The sequence below is a fragment of the Sesamum indicum genome, linkage group LG10 (genome assembly GCF_000512975.1).
Source record: "Sesamum indicum cultivar Zhongzhi No. 13 linkage group LG10, S_indicum_v1.0, whole genome shotgun sequence".
In the NCBI taxonomy this organism is placed as follows: Eukaryota; Viridiplantae; Streptophyta; class Magnoliopsida; order Lamiales; family Pedaliaceae; genus Sesamum; species Sesamum indicum.
The window spans coordinates 4127706-4149388 of NC_026154.1; the positions used below are offsets into that span (position 1 = coordinate 4127706).

General features: G+C 31.9%; 4 protein-coding genes and 1 pseudogene across 4 annotated transcripts in view; 1 reads left to right on the forward strand and 4 right to left on the reverse strand.

The window, feature by feature from the left end:
• On the forward strand, positions 3038 to 6911 carry LOC105171890 (ER lumen protein-retaining receptor). The gene is made up of 6 exons (XM_011093147.2): positions 3038 to 3434; positions 5021 to 5286; positions 5366 to 5481; positions 6028 to 6101; positions 6408 to 6471; positions 6557 to 6911. The coding sequence occupies exons 1-6, from the start codon at positions 3344 to 3346 to the stop codon at positions 6591 to 6593; spliced, it is 648 nt and encodes a 215-aa protein (XP_011091449.1). The 5' UTR covers positions 3038 to 3343; the 3' UTR covers positions 6594 to 6911.
• On the reverse strand, positions 7822 to 10650 carry LOC105171891 (small ubiquitin-related modifier 2). Its single transcript, XM_011093148.2, has 3 exons — positions 10353 to 10650; positions 9106 to 9255; positions 7822 to 8166 (listed from the first exon to the last, which is right to left on the reverse strand). Exons 1-3 carry the CDS (start codon positions 10605 to 10607, stop codon positions 8110 to 8112), a joined length of 462 nt encoding a protein of 153 aa, XP_011091450.1. The 5' UTR covers positions 10608 to 10650; the 3' UTR covers positions 7822 to 8109.
• Positions 12399 to 13437, reverse strand: LOC105172061 (annotated as a pseudogene).
• LOC105171892 (small ubiquitin-related modifier 1) lies at positions 14485 to 16860 on the reverse strand. Its single transcript, XM_011093149.2, has 3 exons — positions 16529 to 16860; positions 14773 to 14922; positions 14485 to 14654 (listed from the first exon to the last, which is right to left on the reverse strand). The coding sequence occupies exons 1-3, from the start codon at positions 16613 to 16615 to the stop codon at positions 14577 to 14579; spliced, it is 315 nt and encodes a 104-aa protein (XP_011091451.1). The 5' UTR covers positions 16616 to 16860; the 3' UTR covers positions 14485 to 14576.
• The window catches only part of LOC105171893 (small ubiquitin-related modifier 2-like), a 4979-nt gene continuing 3312 nt past the window's right edge, over positions 20017 to 21683 (reverse strand). The window contains exons 2-3 of the mRNA XM_011093150.2: positions 20870 to 21019; positions 20017 to 20193 (exon numbers count right to left, since the gene is read on the reverse strand). Of these exons, the coding sequence (XP_011091452.1) occupies positions 20116 to 20193; positions 20870 to 21019 (228 nt within the window). The 3' untranslated portion in view covers positions 20017 to 20115. The remainder of the gene's footprint in view (positions 20194 to 20869; positions 21020 to 21683) is intronic.

The following is a 21683-nucleotide window of genomic DNA, read 5'->3' on the forward strand; positions in this document are numbered from 1 at the left end:
TATTTTAATTATTTTGATTAATATGTAAAAGTGTTAATATTGGAGAAATTGGTCTAAATTAACTTTGTGATTATTTACATTATTATGTAAAAATGATCTTGAGGAATATTATTACAATTTATTTTAATTATTTTGATTAATATGTAGAAGTGTTAATATTGGAGAAATTGGTTTAAATTAATTTTGTGATTATGTACATTATCATGTAAAAATGATCTTGAGGAATATTGTTCTAATTTCTTTTTAATTTTTTTATTATTATGTAAAAATTTATTAATGTATTATTGTTAATACTGCATTAATTGTTTCAAAATTCGTTATTAATTGATTATTATGTAGAATTTATTAAATTGTATAAATTACACAAATTTGTGTAATAACACATAAATGCATAAATTGCATATATTACAAATAAATTGCATAAATTATATATACATTGCATAAATTACACATGTATCGCATAAATTTGTTAAATTGCATAAATTACATATAAATAGCATAAATTACACATAAATTATATAAATTTTAAAAAATACAAAAAGATTTATAGAAAAGTTTTAAAAAAAATACCAAAAATTACAAAAAATTACGAAAATAGCAAAAGAAATTTTCTGAAAAAAAAATCAGAAAATTTTTTTGAAAACTATTTCTAAAAATTCATACAGAATTTTTTTAAAAAAATATTTAGGTGGCTGGTTGAACCTAGGTGGTTTGTTGAGCCTTTGTGGCTGGTGGAGTCTTTGTGAATGTGCCTCGGTGGCAATAGGCTATAGCTTGGTTATTATTAACTTAGTGTTAATTATTGTGTGAAAAAGTTAATTATGTTGTGTGTTATGCTTTTTGCTTGAAATATCATAAGTCAAATACTGTTACTAACATCTTTGTTTTGCAGGTATAAATGGTGATGATAATAGCCAAATCAGTTCTTGGATTAGGTTCCCTTTTGGGTCCTAGTCCAAGGGGTATTTGTTGGATCTTGCCCGAGAACCATTTTTATTTAGTAGGCCTTGAAGCCAACCCACCACCTGATACCCTAAGAACCCGACCCAACCCACCACCCATGACCCGATCCGGTCCCATTTAAAATCCGCAAATTGTTTCCTCCTTCGTTGTATCAAGGTAGCAAAAAAGTCTTCTCTCTCTCTTCTTCAATACCACGACCGACTCTCTCTCTTCTCTTGTTCTTTATTTTCTACCATTTTCAATGCTCTGGAAGCACTCACTACCGCCCAAATCTTCATCACTTCTTCAGCATAAATCACCCCCCTTTTGGACCGAAAAAAAGAGAGCAAAGAATGAGAAACTGACAAAGGAAATTGAGAGTTTCTTAGAAGTGGGTCTGTACCCTGGTGGCCGTGGTTTCTTGGTGCAACCGGTGGTGGGTTGTCGGCAATGAGGTTGTGTGCTTCGTCCCCCTGATCTTGGCTCCATGAGCCTCTTCAATTATGTTCTGATCCTTTTATGTTTTTGCTTTTATTTTTTTTAATTTTATTATTACTATTGATATAACTCTGATTGTTGTTATCATTGAATGGTTGGTTGTATAATTTTTGGGCTCATCACTTTAGGATGAAAATCCCAACAGTCGTTTCATCAAACTTGTGAATGTCCCTATTGCTTCTGTTCGACAGGTACAATATTTTTTAAAAAATTAAATTTTTTTCTTACCACAAATAGTAGATAAATTGTCGGGAATCACATTCCTTTTTAATTAAAAAAAAAAATAAGGTAAACATTTAGAATATCTAAAAGAATATTACACCCCAATAAACATTTAAAAAATAACTATTAAAATCTAATAATATTATATTTGATAACATACATAATTCCCTAAAATTTATAAATAAAACTTGATGGTAGTTTAAAATTTCATTGAAAAAACTATATATTTTTTGCACTGAAATTAAATTATTCCCAAACCAACTTATTTGTGACCCATATATAGAACCATATTAAATCCAATCCACTCCAAACAACGTAGTTTTATGCACTTCTTTTTCTTATAAAATTCAATTATTTTAGTAACAAAACAAAACCGTAGCAAAATTAAGAAGAACTTCATTTGGCTTGGAAGGCTTTGCTGTGGGCTAAATGTGGTAGCAAAAAGCAGCATTTGCTGCGGGTTTTATATTGTAGCAAAAAAAAAATAGTAACAAAGATCATTTTTCTTTTTTTTTTTTTTTGGTAGTGATTTGCCATCCAAATAACATAATGGGATAATTACATTCCTCTTTTATGAGGTTTGATATAATTACACATATACTTTTTATAGTTTGAAAAATTACATTTACTATCCATGAGGTTAGCTTTCATCTAATATATAGGTCCTTCCGGTAGTTAGAATTCATTGAATTTATTGATATTAACAAAAAAATTTGAATGAAAAGTGTATTTAACCTCGATTAATTTATTACTTTGTTGTAGATTAAATATTTTTTTTCAAGTAAACTATATTTATAATTATGAAAATATATCTTCTCATATGCATTAACATTTGGAGATGTATAGGAGTAATTCGATCATAAAAAAATTATGTGATTTGTAATAAATTAGTGATAATTCAATCGAAGGTAAATATATATATTTTTATCCCCATTTTTCTGTTAATATCAGCAAATTTGATGAATTTTAATTAACAGGGAGTCTTATTTATTTGATAAAAGCAAAACTCAGTGATAATAGATGCAATCTTTCAAAACATAAGATATGTACGTATAATTATATTAAATTTTACGAGAGATGAGTGTAATTATACCTAACATAAATATGCATGTCACGAGGGTACTTTTATCAAAACAGATAATTGCGGCAAGTTTTATCGAATTCATTAGTTTAGGAATGTCAATGCAACTTAATGTATAGTTCAAATGGCTAAAATTATATTTAGCCCTAATTTATAATTGTACTAATGCTGAAATGTAATAATTAAGGTAAATATGTGAAAAGAGTTAAATGTCTCAAACAGCAATCTTACTGGAGCAGAGCAGACACGTTGCGGCATACACCCTTTGGGGTCCCCTGTATGACGACTTCCATTTCCCGACAGTCACAAGTCTATTTCCATTTTGTGTTTACTATATGTAAATTAAATAAAACCTCTTTTCTCTGTTGTTCGGATCAACCCAGAAAGATCTCTGTTTTTCAGACCCGAAAAGAGCAGTAAAAGAAAATCTTGGAAAATTAGACAGTAATTTCTGCGTTAGATCTCTTTCTTCTCTCTTTCAGACCCGAAAAGAGGAGGAAAAGAGCAAGTCTGTAATTCTTGTTTAGATCTCCTTTCTAAGGCTCTTTGAGAAGTGAAATCTACAATTTTCCTGGTTGATTTACAGTGAGAGGAGAGAAGATGAATATATTCAGGTTTGCAGGGGACATGACCCATTTGGCGAGTGTTCTTGTTTTGCTCCTCAAGATTCACACTATCAAATCTTGTGCTGGTAATGCATTTTCATATCCCTTTGTCAGTTTTCAGTGGGTGTTTATCTCTGGTTTGGTTCTTGAACAGTGATAGTCGTGCTTTCTGTTTTTATATGTGTTTGGTGGAGGTTATAGGTTTGATTATTAATTTAGATCCCGAGTTGTGCTTACCCTTTTGAGATTTGATTTTGATAGTTTAATGCATATATGTGCTGGTAAATTGGGAAGCTGAAATTGGATATGTGAAAGTTTTTGTGGGCTTGCTCTGAATATAGCTTTTATGCTTAGTTATAATCAGGCCTGAGGTGGGTTTGATGTAGTAAGTTTACTTTCTGCTGCTAGAGGCAGCTTAAAGTTTGAGGCAGTTTCTTGCAGATGGTTTGGCCTACTTGCTATATATGATTTAAGAATAAATAGGAGGTTCATATTGGAGTTATGTTCATATGATGCTTGCTTAGTTCTTTATCATGAAAGAAGCTGATAAATTATTTTTTTGTAGTGGAATTGTTCATAGATCAAGTGTACTAAGAGCAGAACTACTAGAAGAATGAAATTGATGTGGATATTCTGCTTCCGAAGTAGATCTCTTAGGAAAAATTTAATATTGAGAGTTGCCCTGTGTTGTTTAAACTGCATAGACACGCCGGATTGGTTTTTAATTTGCTTGAAGAGCTGCAAAAGTTATTAAAAATTTTATAATCTATAGCTGAAAAGCGAATCTCGGATTCATTTTCTTGAACTCATATAGTTAGCACAAAAAGGTTAATGGATTCACAGTCCTCCTTGAACCTTATAAACTCCCACTAAATGCAGCGTATTCTGTATTGTTTCCTAGCATATATTTGCTCTGTTAATTCGGTTGTTTGGTTAGGGTATGTAATTCTTTGAAATACGTTGGGTGGTTGACAGGAATTTGTGAGTCAAAATATAGTTATTTGGCTTAGATCTTGTCACAAAACTTTTTCAGAGGCTTGAAACAAACTATTCTTATAAAGCAAGTGTGCACAAGTGGTGAAATTTTGGAGGGCACTTTTTGCACAGTTTTTAAATACTGCATAATTTTGGGTACACTTTGTCTTACTGCATAACTGGTCTGCTCTTAAAATTATCCGAGTTTTGAAGAATTTAATTTGGGTCGACCAAATATAACATGTATAGGTTAACTGCAGGTACAATTTAGTATGTAATGAAGTCATGAGATATACCTTAAGGTTGCGGTTGCTGATGAATAACATTTGAAACGTATCTCCACAATACAGTATAGTTGCCATAAAAGTGTCTATGTCCACAGTGTAGTATGGATATCTACTCTGCTACTTCTAACTTTGGACGGCACTTAGTCCAAACTTATGTATTCCGGTCATTGATATTTGCAACTCATGAATGTATTAGTATATATCAAGCCTATTTTCAATGAAATCTTATGACTACCAATGTAGCTTATTCATCCCTATTATACAGTCGCAGTGAGCTTTTCTTGTGACAAGCGCATTTTCTTTGTCTTTATATGTATTGTTATTCTTATGTGTGATTGAGAGCTGCAATTACGTTGAATATTTCAAAATCACTTTGTTCGTTCATCTAATGCAGACATAATCTTTTACAGGCATTTCCCTGAAGACTCAGGAACTCTATGCTCTTGTTTTTGCTACTCGCTACTTAGATCTTTTCACAGACTACATCTCGCTCTATAATACACTAATGAAATTGATATTCTTGGGAAGTTCTTTCTCGATAGTCTGGTATATAAGGTATCATAAGATTGTACGCAGATCCTATGACAAAGACCAGGACACATTTCGGCACTATTTCCTTGTGCTTCCCTGTTTGTTATTAGCCCTATTGATAAACGAGAAGTTTACCTTCAGAGAGGTACTTTGCCCACCATTAGGTAGCCGTTACACTTCCATAATATATTGGAGTCCTGAATATGGCATTTTCCGTTTTCCAGGTGATGTGGACATTTTCATTGTACTTGGAAGCTGTCGCCATTCTTCCTCAGCTGGTCTTGCTGCAAAGAACAAGAAACATTGACAACTTGACTGGCCAATATGTTTTTCTTCTCGGGTAATTGTGAATTGCTACATTTTCGTTTGTCAAGTGAAGTCTTTGTGTCACCAGGAGCATTATATGCAATTTGAGCTGATATGATTCTTTTCAAGATTCAACATTTTGGGGATCTAAATTGTTAATTTTCTATTTCATACTCAATTGGGTTAGGGGTGAACAAGTCCAGTCCCTGTTAGGAACAGAGGATGATGCATGATCAGATAACTACAGGACAATGAATGATTGATTCCTAAGCAGAAACATTCTAGGTTTCTTTTGGGGGAAGGGGAAGTTTTGTGGGAGGCTTCGACAGTCGGAGATCTCTTCAAATTGTTGCAAATTAATGTTTATAAGTAAGTTTGTAGACAAATTGCTCCATGCCAACCCCAGAGTTGCAAATGTATATTGCTATCTTCCTACAAGGATTTAGTCTGAAAAAGGACCTGAATTAGTAAATGGCAAGTTTGTGTACCACATTCGCCTTGTCTAGCCTTATTAACTGTGAAATTGCAGGACCAATGTGTATTTGATATTAACTGATGATTCCTCTCTTCTTTCTTGCAGAGCATATCGAGCTTTATACATTTTGAACTGGATTTACCGCTACTTCACAGAACCACACTATGTGCACTGGATAAGTATGCCTCTCTCTCTCTCTCTCTCTCTCTCTCTCTCTCTCTCTCTCTCTTTGTGTATGTGTGTGCGTGTGTGTATGTGTGCGCTCACGCGCGTGCACGTGTTCGAGCATGCGTGGGGACAGTGTGCACTTATGCTCAGACATTCTTTTTGCGGAGGCATGCATGCTCAGCATTTGCTTATTCTCATGTTTAAATAATGTTTCTGCATAGAATTCCTTGCTGTCTCGAACATAATCATTTTTTAGAAAGATATTTGCAACTCTCTGTACAAATCATATGACATGCATTCTGGTTCTGGCGCTGCAGCTTGGATTTCAGGGCTTGTTCAGACACTGCTTTATGCCGATTTCTTCTATTATTACTTCCAAAGGTATATATACAAACACACATGCTATCATCCGTCTAAAGTTATGTTCATCTCCTAACACGATATATTTCGTACACCACCGTTTCAGCTGGAAGAACAACGTGAAGCTCGAATTGCCGGCTTGAGTTTCTGCTCAACAAAGACACATGAAACAAGAAATTTCGAGGGTCGTGCATAAATACATATATGCGACTCTCTTGAGGCGCTCAGGACTGTTCCTTTTTCGGTTTCTAATTCACTACTTGCGATAATTTTCCCAGGTAGCATATCGTTCCTGAAAAGTGCATTGATTTGTATTCATGGGAATATATAGAGGTATTCTTGTTCTAATTTGTCAGAGCATTCATGCTGAAATTTTATATAAACCGAAACGACAAGTGGGATTTGCAGCAGAACCATATGTTTACCAGTGATCAAATTACTGAATCAACATTTCTTTGGCATTCAAATGTTTGTGGTTGATGCTGTATGAACTGAAGCATATAGAAGGCACTCTGTTCTTGATATGGATAAATGATGAGTTCTAGGGGAAATAACGAATTCCAGGTTTTTAAAAGAACAAGTAAATTACATTTACACTTTTTAAGGTTAGTGTATGTACACAAATATATTTTACCCTTTGTAATAATACTGATAAAGGGCGATAGTGTAATGTACCTAAAAAGGTCTTTTCTGTAAATTTTTACCACTTTATAGAGATTGTATTTGTAATTACAATTATAATATCAAATACTGTACTTGTAATTTTGCAAAGAGTGAAAAGTAATCATGTCTTTTAGACTTAATTTTAAGAGATGTCAATCTTAAAATAATAAGATTATAAAAAATAATGAAATCAAACACTAGTTGCAAAGAAATTATTGTATATTGAAGTATATTAATATTCAAATATAGGGAAGAGTTTTAATTTTATAGCAGTAAATATATTGCAAATTTAAACAGTTTCATAAATATTTTGAGTTATTCTGTAATTTTAAACCTCTTTTACTAAAAGATTCACATGTAAGAAATATTACATATGACGGGCACATGCTAAGTAGGATTGATCATTGAAGTATGGAGATCATAATATTTGTAAAAGTTTATACTGGACAATTTAAAATTAACTTGGCAATATTGTCTTAATATAATAATTGAGGTTGGGATCTCATGAACTAGTTCAAGATCATGGGTCTAAATCCACCGGACGCGTGAGTTTTTATCTCTCTCGATGTGAGTTTATTGGATTTATTATTTTCTAGTTTTTAGTTATATTGATTTATTGACCTAACCGATATACTGTTCAGTTGTTCAATTTATCAGCATATTGATGTAATAATATAATTATCGATTCCATCTAAAAATTTTAAAATTCAACTTGATCCCGACAACAAAAGGAATCATAGTCTGTATCATTAAAAGCTCCGAACCATAGAATCGTATCTATCACATTTCACTAGATAAATACAGGCATTAGTACTACAAAAACAGAGGCAAATTCTTATGATCTAAGCCCTGAACACTGAACAGGGAAATCAGCAGATATATACAGCAAAAACCAAAGCATCAAAGTTACTAAATTTGCCTCAGAATTCCCTAATTATATATATAGAGATAGCTGGTGATTAGGTCTTCTTCACCTTTTACCTCCAAGATGATTCATCAAGCTCCATTTCCATCGATCAATGCATCTATTTGGTCGCCGTCCTGCAATCCTAGCTGAAAATTTATCGTATATTTGAACATCACGGACGTAGTTAAGAATACGAGAGTCAGGATCAAAGAATACACAGATTAATTAGATATTCATCGAATAAAAGTGTACACGTATTCTAATTTATCATATCCAAATAAAGAGTCTGATGGAATATATCACGTACACGTATTCTCCAACACATGTCGTAATGAAATCAAGCGAACCCTTTACTTTGTATACTATATGATTATCCGATCCGTTAATTTTGCAGGGCATGAAGGAAAATAAGTCCATTTAAAACAATATGTCAATATTATGGAATGCGCTAAAGTATGCAATAAATCACTTTCCGTCGATTCCAAGAACACAAGCATGTTGAACATGAGAATCACCCCTAAATGGATTAAGTATATCTGAAAATTTTGGTTACGAAGAACTACTCGGATAAGGGTTTCACTTTATCAGTTCTTAATCCCCAAGAAACGAATATCACAATATCCCTTCCTTGCCCACGAAACAGTCGGCTTTAGTACCATTTATCACGTCCTCGTCCCTTGAGCCCGACGGGCACAAGAATCATTTTTCCAACCTATGAAGTGTACTCAGAAACTCAGAGTTGAACAACTAACTGGAAAAAATACATAACTACGTGAACTTGGATTCTTAAGAAAAGCTTGTAAAATGTTCACCTTAATCAGTTCTTAATCCATGTGGACAGAGCATCACATTTGTACAAAACGAACTATTAGACTTCTGTCGATGTCTTCATAAAGTGGATACAAAAAGATAACACGAAAAAGCATATTTTCATAGGGAGATAAAACTGAAACTTATTTCTTCGTAGAACAACCATTCACGATATGATCGTGCATTTGTGATGTTGCACAATAAATCTGAATTGGGATAAAGATACTCCAAAACATATTCGCTTAATTGATAGATCAAAGAGATGAACACTTCACCTGATTCGGCGTTTTCTCATGAGAGAAAGGACGACGATCAAGCACGAAACGAGTAGAACGGTAGTCCAAAGAAGCATGGTGGCAGAAATAGGTCAAAAGCCTCCGTATCTTCATGTTCCGTTTGGCCACGAAAAAGGTCTCTTTCCCGTCCTAGAACACGATGAAGAATGCAATGACTAAGGTGTCTAAGAAGCTTCGGACAAGGCTAATGGATTAAGCAGCATGTCTTTCAAACAACATAATGAACAATAGCAACATATCTTTTATGTACTTTTAACCGCTTCGATATGCTTTAAGGTTGTAAATTCAAGAGCTCAAATGCTTAGTTTACTACATTTTTCCCTTTATAAATATGATTAAATCAGTACTACTAACGCATTCTCCTTCCTCCTCAATCTTCCTAATCCAGAAAGAAAGGTAAGAGGATATTTGGCTAAGCTCATTTACAATATCTTACAAGTTCGTACATTTTATAGCATGTCGTTTGAAGCTTATTAGCCATCAGATCTTTGTCTGAAAACAAGATTACAAAGCTTATAAAATATCAGTAACTATTGTCATGAATCTGAAGGAGTTTGTTAAAATTTTAAAAACAAGCTAGGCGCTTCTTACTAATTTCAAAGGAGTTTTAACGATCCCAACATCTCATTTTTTAAGATTATAACCTCTTTCTCTAAACAAATTATCAAACATTTTGTAACATTTTACACCCTGAAATTAGGCCAAATTACACAAACACGCCTTTCTTTTCACAAAATTACAGCTCCACCTCTTGAGGTGTGTTAGTATAATATTTTTCAGAAGTATTTGTGTAAGTTTTGCCTTTATTTAGTATAATTGCAATTACAGCTATACCTCAGGTGCTCTTGCTGTAAGTTTGCAAAAGGCAAGAGTATTTGTGTATTTTGTCCAGACCTCATGGATTGAGAATGTAATTTAGCCTATTTTATAAGCTCATAGTCAGGGTGATATGTAAAATTTGCCGCAATAATCTCATGCATCAAAATTATCCTGTTCTACACACAGTGCTTCGTACTTCTTATGAGTCATTAGATCCCAAAATCTTTGTCGCCCAACAGACTATTCCCATCAACTCAGCAGAAAATCCAACATCATAGACGTAAACCCAACAAGACAAGATTATCTGGGCTGGATCAACAACATAGACACACACACACAGAAGAAGAGATTATCTTGGCGGATCAACTAACACAAAGAAATGGAGAGAGAGAGAGAGAGAGAGAGACCTTATTGCACTTGACAGTTAGCTTGATAGTATGATTTGCAGCTTGGTGTTTAGCAGTAGGCTGCGATGTCTTGCTTCCGTTCTCTGGCGCCATTGCTATAGCTTTTCCCCCACTCTTCTGATCAATATTGTTGTAAGTAGCAAATGGGATTTTCTTTTCAGAAAGAATCTCTGTGGGAAGAGGGTTTCTTGCCGGTATGGAAACTTGAACACTTCCCCTCCTGTCTGCCTCTCTACTGACTGACACTGTATACATTTTCCTTTATCTTTGCTTTTCTCGTTCTTCTCACCCAAATAATAGTTTAGTTTATTTTGTACAAAGGAAGATTGCATGTACAGAGTTTTGTAGATTTTGTTGAAAATTTTTAATCCCATCCCAGTGGATGAAATCTGAACTTGAATTAATTAAACGAGTACAATATATTTATTATATAATTTATATACATTCTAAAAAAATAGTCAATTAAATTCGATTCAACCAAATTTTATTTAAATAATATTTTTCTGATTTTATGATCATAAGATAGTCAAATCTGAGTGGAAACTTCGAGTATATTTGGGTTCCGACACAATAAAGAAATATGACTTTTTCAATAATTAATTATCATAATCTCAAATAAATAATTGTAATAATTATTAATTAATTATGATTGTGCAACAACTTAATTAGTGTTTTGCAAAACAAAGTTAAAATACTAGTTATAATTAAAAATTATGACATATGTTGATTAACAATGATCAAAGTTTAAAATTTCACATCAATTTTATTCAACGGACGCAGATAATATTAACTTGTTATGATTTTCAATCGTAGTAATTTGTAATATATGGAACCATTAATTTTTTTTTTAATGATAATCACAGACTTTACTATGAGGCCCAGATAAATACAAGAGTGGAAGTATTTATAAGAAATCTTTTCTACTATCACTAGAAAAAATATATTGTTTCCTCTGCAGTTAATTAGTAAAATAAAAAAAATTATAGCAAATACAAATCGACTACAGCTTTGCAATAGCCATTGATTGTTGTTTCTGCAAATGTGGCCAAGATATTAGCTATGGCCAAAAATATGGTAAATATTTTGGTTATGACTAAAAACTACTGCGAATATTGATTAATCGTAATAAAAATTTAAGTTTTTACTTTGGTTTTATTTACATGGTTAATAGTATTAATTTACTACGATTTTTAAACTGTGTTCATTTATAGTGTAGTGAACACTCAATTTTTTATAGTGTAGTACGACTTTCAAACATATCCCAATTTTGGATTTTAAAAAAAAAATAAACTCATAATTTTGAAAGTTCAATAAAGGTAAATTACTATTAAAAATTAGTATATCTATAAAAAATAAATAATGCATTGCATAAACATACATGTATATTATTACATAAATGCATTAATATTACATATAAGTACTTTTTAATAAATGATAACTTAATTAAGATTGAATTGATTTTTGAAATATATAAAATCTAAAAAATCGGTAAGAATATTTTTATGTTTACACGGTAAATAAATTCTTCATTTTTATATTTGAATTAGCTCGATAAATTTATGTTGTGTATAAATGATTAATAAAAGATTCACTAATTACTCAAAATATCAAATTAAAATCAAACTGATAATCTAATAATATATATACTAAAAATATTCATGATAATGTCTACGTTGGATGTCACACCACTAGAAAAAGAAATATTATTAGCTATAATTTTAATAGTTAAAAATCATGTTAAATAAAACCGATGCAAAAATATAAATTTTTTATGAAAAAAAAAAGTTTTTTGTCGTGGCTAAGAGTTATGGTAAAACTATTTGCTATGGGTTTTAGCCATGATAAATATTATAGCCTACTTTGCAGATACCACGGCCAACAACTATTGCATGCCCGTAGTCAACAATTATTGCATGTCCGTAGATAATTATCTATGATTAAATATTGTATCTTTTATAGTCCATGAATTATTTATTTCAATTTTATTCTTAACTCTTATCGTTTTATATTAAAAAATTATAATTTTACGCTTGTATCAACTGTTGACTAACGGTCAACCAGCATAAGGGTAGGTCCCTGCCGAAGCATGAAAACTCAGGAGAGGAGCATGCAAATAACTCAATGAAGCATATAATCCTAATACGATAGATGGAAAATTCTAGTTGGAAATCAATTTGATCAAAATCTGAACCACTTATATGGTAAGATGTACTTACGAAGATGACTGCTTTGATTTTGTCATTAGTGATGGGAAATTCAAGTTCTCCATTATTCTGCATCCTGAGTAGAGCATCGACTATGTCTTCACCTCCACACTCTCCACTCTGCTTCAACTTATGTCCATCCACGATGACATCAAGAATCGTATCAAGCTTCCACCGCATCCTCAGCAGCCTGTACTTGTTCCAACTGAGAAGGAGCAGCAACTTGAAAGACGGGAACAGATCAGCCAACTCGAACCCCCCGGCCGGCCATGGTGACAGCCTTAATCCCTCGTCACCTTCCCGAACGCAGCCCGGCATGTGATGGAACTCGTGAATGCAAACACCTTCTCGGTCAGGTTGACGGCTTCCCCAGATGATGAGCACAGAGATTTCACGAGTCGGGACACCTCGTCCTGCCTAATGGACCCAAAAGACTTGACGTTTTTAGCACTGAGAAGCTCAATAATGCATATCTTGCGCATTTGCCTCCAGTACTCGTCGTAGGGGCTGAAAGCGGTGTCCGTGTAATCATACCACATGATCTTACTGCCGATACTTTCTGGCCTGTCCGCGCATGCAGGGTCCTGAACTTTGACGACCTCTTTAGTCGCCTCCCACGATGAGATAACAACTGCCGAAACTTCTCCCAGCTGCAGGTGCAAGACGGGGCCGTACTTTTGTGCTACTCTTCTGAGTGCGTGGTGCGGCAGCCCGCCCACGAGGTGGTGGAGGTGTCCAATCACCGGCAACTTTGGCGGGCTTGGAGGCAATTTCTCGTATTTTCTTGGGGACTCGGACTTCTTCCATAACTTCATGAGAAAGAAGATGAAAGATGATAAAACCAGGAGAGTAGTAAAGCTGAAAGGCAACTGAATCTCCATTAGATGTATGCTAAATTGGTAATGGATCGGTGTGGTGTTTGATGAAATGCATGCACAATCTTGTGCATGTATTTATAGTGAAAGATTTGAGCAGGAGAAGAAAAGTATGTGGTCTTTGATCTTCGGACACTTCAACATTTGATCAACTATGGTTTGAACCGTCGCCCCAGCTAAATTTACTTCAATTATTTTGAGGAAGTGATGATGACCTGATGGATGGCCACCTTAATTGAATATTCAGTCTTGGCTACTGCTTTTTATCTCTGCCTGCTTCAGTTTTTTCTAAATTAACGATTTATTTTATGGATAAATTATACTGACATTTCATGAGATTATATTTAAATATATAAATATTTTTGAAAAATTTTAGCTCAGATCTGACTCGACCAAATCTAAACCAATCATACGACAAGTGCAATATATTTATTATGTGATTGGTGTACAATTCAGGAAAAGTGACCAACCATATAACAAGGTGTGATTAGTGCATGATCAGATATATCATATTTGTCATCCCAATTACATTGTTTTATATTTTGTCATTTTTTTTTTGTGCGTGTTAATTTACTATTTTAAATTTGAGAAATTTGTTCATTGTCACATATGATCATTTTTCAGTCGATTTTTCTGCAGAAAAAACATTACGTGCACTGCTGATGTGATATTTAAGGGCAATGCATGCGTAAAATATCACTTGTGCAGAACATGTGAAAATTTTTCCAACAGAAAAATCGACTGAAAAACAGCCACATACGTCCAAGTACAAATTTTGCAAAAATTAATATGATATATAAATTGACATAAAAGAATTAAATAGTAAAATACAAAAATAGGCATAATTAGTATGAAAATATGTAATTAACTCAAAAATAAAATGGCAAAAGTACAAAATCGACATACATTCCAAAATTAAACCGATGCAATCCCAAGATTCTGCAGACGAAATTAAACATTATGCTAATAAACATAATTTACAGATAGGATTAAAGTAAATGAAACTACAAGATTAAATATTTAATTTTAATTAGCAAACAAACTGCTCAAATGTTAGCTTTAAGTTCCAATTATCCAACCAAATTCAAAGGACGCAACAATATATATTAGTTATAATATTGTTCATGCTGCTCGAATTTTCAAGTTCAGCGATGGTTCTCAAAGTAGCCACCTCCATCTTGGCTCGTCATGGCATCTATCATATCCCCATCCTCCATGCCAAGCTACGTCGTACAACAAATCAAATAATTACGCAAAAAATAAAAATAAAAAACAATTATCGCAGCTAATTCTTTTAATATTAATTTAATTTTAATAGTAGTTTCTTGTTTCTTTGTTTACCTCTGTCGGAGTGGCCGAAAAGTTGATCTGGCGGCCATTATACAAAAACCGTAGTGTTTCCAGGTCTACATTTTTTTCCTCACAGTACTTTGAGAGTAGAGCTTTCATTCTTTTTTCACGTCCAAAACGGAAATACAATTCATCTCCATCCTATACGTACACTCATCGTATAAAACACCAAATTATAATTCAATAGATAATTACTAATAATGCCCATATATATACATATACATACATATCGGTTAAATGTATTTTCGTCGCGTAATTTAGGTTATTAACCATTTTTGTCTTTCAGCTATTTAGGGTAGCATTTTGACTTTGTGTCTCTTTAATTTTCGCAATTTCAATTATTTTTTTGGCCGGAGTGCTACTTCCACCAGCGTGAAGGGTCTCCGGCAAAAAAAAAAAAAAAAAACTGAAGTAGCGAAAATTGAAAAGATGTAGGATCAAAATGCTATCCCTAAAAATTAAAGATGAATATGCCAAATGACATAAGTTATCGGACAAAAATGCATTTATATCATTTTTTTATTAAGTTGTAAATGTGCTTAACACATTAATTAGGCAAAAAAAGAAGATTAGTGATAATTTTAGCACTGTCACGTGACTAATTATATGTATTGAGTGAAAAAATTATGGGAACAATCTCATATATAAAGGGTTTTAAAGAAAAGTTGAAAATTATATAAGTTTCAGGCAATTTTATATTATTATTTTATTAATTTAAAGGAGTGATTTAGACATGCCATATAATCCTTCTTATTTGAATTATTTCTTATACAATCTTTTCCACAATTATTATGTTATTTCCTTTATAATACCTTAAAATTACTTAACTATAATTTTCAAATATTATGTATAAAAGTTCATAGGGCATCAGGGTCGTTTGCAATTTTTTTTTTTATTTTTATGGTTGAAAAAAATATAAGTTTAATTATAGGGAAATTGGGAGCGTCGCGAAAATAAACAAAATAACATTTGAAAATATTTGTAATTTTATCAAAGAATTGCAAAAGTTGGTGGGTTCGAAGTTTATAACTATTGGACTATACGAATGGGCTCAAAATCATAAATTGCAAATAATACTTAGTCATTTTAGCTTATTTTTAAGGGTAAATTACATCGACATTTTTTAAAATTAATCCAAAATACACACTCTTTACTTTTTATAAAATTACAGTTACAACTTGTGAAATTATAATTATAATTACAACTGCACCCTCTATTTAAATACAAAATTTATACAAACACCCCCGACAAATTGTATAATCTGATCTATGCTCGAAGAAAATCGATGTAATTTATCCTATTTTTAACGAAAAATTTGATAAATGTCTACACAAAAACCCCATCTAGCACTTATCCCACTCTTTTGCCCCTCTAAGACACTGATAATAAGATAGTTTACACAAACACACAGATACACACAGTCACAAGCATTTCCTACACTTTTCATTACTCAACAGCTTCTCTACCCCTATTAAGCAACCCAAAATTATGGAAACCATACTTTCACTCCCATAAAAATAACACCTCGAGATCAACACTTTTAATCCTCAACCAAATTTTCAAAATAATTTCAAAATTAGAAAGAAAAAAAAAAACCTCAACATATTTAATCTCATACTTTACGGAAGTTTTAAAATTGAAAAAATTCAACACATTTAATCCCGCAAAGTAGAGGATTAAGAACTTTAATTTTGGGACTATTTTAAAAATATCGATATTAAAAAGAAGAAGAAGGAGATTAGAGTACCTGAGATTTGATGCAAAGCTTGACGGCAGTGTTTGATGGTAACACCGCCGCGCTCTTACCTCTACAGCTTCCATCTCCTCCTCCCATCTTCACACTTTGTTTCCCTCTCTCTCTCTCTCTGTCTCTCTGACTGTGTGTTGTGTGTGTGTTGTGGGAAAAGCAAAATTATACAGCACCCTCACCTCAGCTAATTATACATAAGAAGAGGGGGTTTTGTGTAATTATAATCTCAAAAAAGAACTACAGCAACGCCTTACAAATACATCCAAAAGACTGATTCATGTTGGTCAAACTGAATCCCATTGGTTTGTTTCATTTTCAGTGAAGAAGAATTGGAGACATGGTAAGCACCTGACAATTTCTGTCTCATTTCAATTTTTTTGGCAGACTGAGGGAATCGCTATTTTTGTTGCTTTGTTATAATTACGATTCTTGAAAAACGTTGTTGAAATATAGGAAATAAGTTATTGTGAGCTGTATATGTACCAACAAGATAAGTTGAGCAACATCCATGGAAATATAATCACAATGGCGAATGAGACGTTCGATTAGTAGATAATAAATTGCTAGGGATGGAATTTACTTACGAAGATTTGACAAAGCTAGAAACTCTTTTGTTTTACGACGTATTTTGCGTCCGCAAATACTACCCGGAAAAAAATAATTATTCACTATAATTTTCTAAAACTTGTGGTAATTAATTTTTATTGAGTACGGTTAAATAAAATCGCTGCAAAAACATAAATTTTTCATCAAGAAAAAGTTATTTGCGACGGCTAAGAGTCATGGTAAAAATTATTTGTTATAGCTTTTAGGCATGACAAATGTTTTAGCTATCCTAGCAGATACTACGGCCAACAACCGTTGTATGGCCGTGGTCAATGACTATTTGTTCCGACTATTTTATTTTTAACCATAACAATTAACCATAGTCAATATTGCATTTTTTTGTAGTGAATTAAAGTTTACGATCATTGTTACAAATGTTTGACAAAAAAGTCGCATCGTTTTTCCTTATCGTTGTAATTATATGGGATATGATTTAATGTAATTAGACTCTCGAGTTAAATACCAAAATATTTTCTCAAAAATATTGTAATTATTCATTTTATTATTTTTAAATACTTTTATAATTATTAAAATCTTTTTAAGTTGCATTTGTATTGATGAATTTAAAATTATGGGTTTCAATACATAATAATCAGTCCTTCTAATTTATTTGGATGGTTTTAAATTCAAAGGGTTTTGATTTTTCTTAAAGTTGTTGATCTTAGTGCTATGCATTTTTCTTCAAACTTTAAAATATTTTTACTATTTTCGTCTAGTTTTATATTCAATTTTCATAAAAAATATATTAACATTTTCTATATTAAATTGATTAAATAGTGTAATTTTAAAATGACCAAAGAATAAAAGAAAAAAAATTGTGGTATTGAGAATAATTTCGACAATGAATGACATAACATAGGAGGTTTCAAAATATTATTTTGATTAAATTTGTGCTTTGTTAACTGCATAAAGTATGTAATATTTTACAAATTAATTAGAAGAATTATCAAACATTGATGAGCCCTTTGTATCGTTGTAATTTCTTACTATATGCCTTAATGAATTAATCTTGTCTAAATTTGATTGTTACAATAAGAATATAAATTAGATTTTAAGAACGATTCCACGAGATTGAACTCTGAGATATATAATTCAAAAAAAGCTAGTGACAGTTTGTTACGGCGTTAATATGAATAGGTCAATGAATTCAATTTTTTTTTTTTTTGGGTAAAATTAATGTTTGTCCTATAAATATGGAGGGTAACAGTTTTGGTCCACTTAAAATTTATTTTGATAATATGAAGGACAAGAATTATAAAAAAAAAAAAATGACACATTAAGAACATTATATTTGGAAAATGTCCGCAATTTGCAGTTGACATGCACATAATATGCACGTGAAATTTTCCAATCAAATTGGTCATTTTCTGTGCATGAAAAGAAAGAACGTCACCAATATTATGAAAAAAGATGAAAAACAAATCGAAAATAGTTCACTCATCTAAATACTCTCTTAGGATAGTGTAACTTTATTTAGATCTAATAAACAAACTAGATACAAACCAACGCCATAAATGTCTATACGGTCTATTTGGTCGATCTTTGCATTATTCTTCATGCTTGATCAAGTCAATACGAGTACGTAGCCACCTCCATCCTGATCAATCGGGGCATCGGTCGACTCTCCCTCTATTTCCAGCTATGTATATAGTCAAAACTAGCCATTCAAAGAGAAATTTCATAGTTGTTATATGTTTCCATTAGCGAAAGCAAGTGATACGCAATATTTATGACGCACATGAGACTGTTCAATCAGAAAATCAACCATCATAAGCACAAAAAAATATCTATATTAATACAAGACCGTTACAATCAGAAAAAAAAATCACATTTTAAAAATAATTCCACAAGATTGAACTTTTATGTCTATACTAATATAAAAACGAAAGGTCCATTATACTAACAAATAGCGTTTAATGACACCGTCGTACTATTTTTTTAATATGACAATTATACCCCAATGACAGATATGAAATGGAGGTTACTTTTTTTTGTTTCTTTTTTGTTTTAAATATAATTTGTTGATTTATATATTTTATTCTTATTTATAGTGTATTTTAAAATGTGAAAAATTGTTTATTATATAGAGACAGGAAAGACGTGCTATAATAGCTAGTATTAAAGAAAAAAATGCCATCTACACTCACAAAAGGCAGTTAATGACACCACTGCACCAATTTTTTTTTAATATCACAATTGCACCCCTAGTTAATTAATTTAAAAATTAATTTTAATTACACCTCTTTTTTTGTTTACAAAAGTGATTACGCATCATTTTAATACTACTACACTAACTTTTTTTATTGTGTCGATAATACCTTAAGTTTTTTTTTTTTAAATGTGATTTATTGGTTTATATATTTGTTCTTAATTATAATATATTTTAAAATATGAAAAGTTATTTTTATATGCACGCAAGAATAACGTGCCACGACGATCAACTAGTATAATTTAAAAGCTATTGATAGCTTGTTACAACATTAATACAGATTAATAGTTCAATGAATTCAACTTTTTTTTTCTTGAAAAAATTGTAATTTTCATTTTATAAGAATGGAAGGTAACACTTTTGGTCCACTTAAAATTTATTCTAGCAACGAAGGACAATAATTTAAGGAAAAAAAAGAAGCACATTGCGGACATTTGTCTCTGAAAATTTTCCTTAGTTACAGTTGCGCACATAATATGCACGTGACATTTTTCAATAAAATTGGTTATTTCCATTAGTGAATGAATATAAAGAAAAAACAGTATCAACATTATGAAAAAAAAAGCAAATCAAAGATAGTTAATTCATCCATATCCTCAACTCAGAATAGTGAGAAAAATCATTGTTATCATATACCTCAAAGTACTCATCCAAATAGACAAACTCTCACACGTTGTAGCATTTAGTCTAATAAACAAACAAGATAAAGCAAATCAACAACATAAATATCTATTTGGTTGATCTTTGTATTGACTTTCTTCACTCTTGATCAAGTAATCACGAGTGCATAGCCACCGCCGTCCTGATGCATCATGGCATCTATAGAGTCTCCGTCCTCCATTTCCATCTAATGTATAAAGTCAAAAGTAGAAATACAAATAAAAACTTTCATAGTTAGCAAAAGCAAGCGATGTGCAAAACTTATGAATAAAAGCAAGCGATGTGCAAAACTTATGATGCACATGGGATCTTTCGGTCCGAAAATCAGCCATTCATCATATGCACAAAAACGTTGCTACGCATATGAACTTCAAAACTAAACTATACTTGCGTATTGATAATACATCGACGCAAACTAATGCAAATGCAAGAGAATAATTACATTTTCGCTATCATAATGTTATTTTTAGGCAGATTTCATCATTGTTTTCTTTGATCTTACAATGCTAGGAACAAATATTTTACTTATACAGTAAAAAAGGGGTTAAATGCAGTTTACCCCATGTGATATGTGAAATGAACAAATATTTTCTATAAAAAAAAAACTTGCAAATTACCCCATTATTTAGATTGGGGGGGGGGGGGGGGTAATTGGTTTCATTTTTTAAAACACATGGGGTAATTTGCTATTTTATTTCACAACAGTTTATTTATTTATTTTTTACATTTCTCATATCATGGAGGTAAATTGCACATTTCCTGTTAGCAATTTGTGCATATCGTTACAGAATCACATTTAACATTAAATTCTAGCATCGAAGATGGAAATAAAGATGTTACGCGGAAGTATCATCAGACGTTACCTCGAGGGGAGTTTTTGAAGCTTTTACGCGTCGGCCATCGTACACAAATGCTATTGCATCGTAGCTTAATTTCTTCTGCCTACAGTAAGATGTAAATAAGTGTTGTAGTTTCTTGTCGCGTGGAAACCGGTAGTAGACCTCGTCCCCATCCTGCAATGACATAAAAATTAAGTAGTTCAAAGATAACTTGCATCCAGAATTAATTAACTACATTCGTATTACTGTGAGATATTCTGAATGCGTATATATATTATAATTAATTATTGATCTAAACTTCAAATATATAATTCATGGGTGAATAGCAATTTGCACCATGTGATATTATAAATGAGTAAATTAGTTCTTTATGGAAAAAAAATAGGAAGGTAAATTGGTATATTTTAAATTATATAAAGATGTAAATTACTATTTATTTTTTCGTAAGGGGGTAATTTGCTCATTTGTAATATTATAGGGGGTTGCTTGCATTTTTTTATGTAATTAATAAACAAATATGATTAATTATAGTTAATATGATTAAGATAATGCATGCTAATCAACAAATATGTAAATAATTGTAACCAAAATAATTAGTGCACGACGGAGTGCAGGTATATCATTAGTTAGTTAACCTGCACAAGGATCTAGGCAATTATTTAGTTTTAGGATTCTGGGGGGATGATGGTATTAAGTACTGGGAATACTCGTGCGCGCGCGGAACAGCCTTACTCTCAAGGAAAACCTCGCACGGAGAAAGGGTATTTTTATCAATTTGTTTTGAATTTAAAGATTATTCGAAAGATATGACATAATTAAATACTTTTAGTTCAGGAGA

Bases quoted from the DNA above. Each gene is read 5' to 3' on its own strand.
- LOC105171891 (XM_011093148.2), bottom strand. From the start codon at position 10,607: ATGTATACAGTGTCAGTCAGTAGAGAGGCAGACAGGAGGGGAAGTGTT. The intron at 9,256-10,352 runs GTCTCTCTCTCT...ATCGTGTTCTAG, and splicing joins TAACTGTCAAGTGCAATAAG to GACGGGAAAGAGACCTTTTT. The intron at 8,167-9,105 runs GTGAAGTGTTCA...ATAAATTTTCAG, and splicing joins ATGAGAAAACGCCGAATCAG to CTAGGATTGCAGGACGGCGA.
- LOC105171890 (XM_011093147.2), top strand. From the start codon at position 3,344: ATGAATATATTCAGGTTTGCAGGGGACATGACCCATTTGGCGAGTGTT. The intron at 3,435-5,020 runs GTAATGCATTTT...AATCTTTTACAG, and splicing joins CACTATCAAATCTTGTGCTG to GCATTTCCCTGAAGACTCAG. The intron at 6,102-6,407 runs GTATGCCTCTCT...CTGGCGCTGCAG, and splicing joins ACACTATGTGCACTGGATAA to CTTGGATTTCAGGGCTTGTT.
- LOC105171892 (XM_011093149.2), bottom strand. From the start codon at position 16,615: ATGGGAGGAGGAGATGGAAGCTGTAGAGGTAAGAGCGCGGCGGTGTTA. The intron at 14,923-16,528 runs GTACTCTAATCT...GTGTACGTATAG, and splicing joins AGCTTTGCATCAAATCTCAG to GATGGAGATGAATTGTATTT. The intron at 14,655-14,772 runs GTAAACAAAGAA...TGTACGACGTAG, and splicing joins TTTCGGCCACTCCGACAGAG to CTTGGCATGGAGGATGGGGA.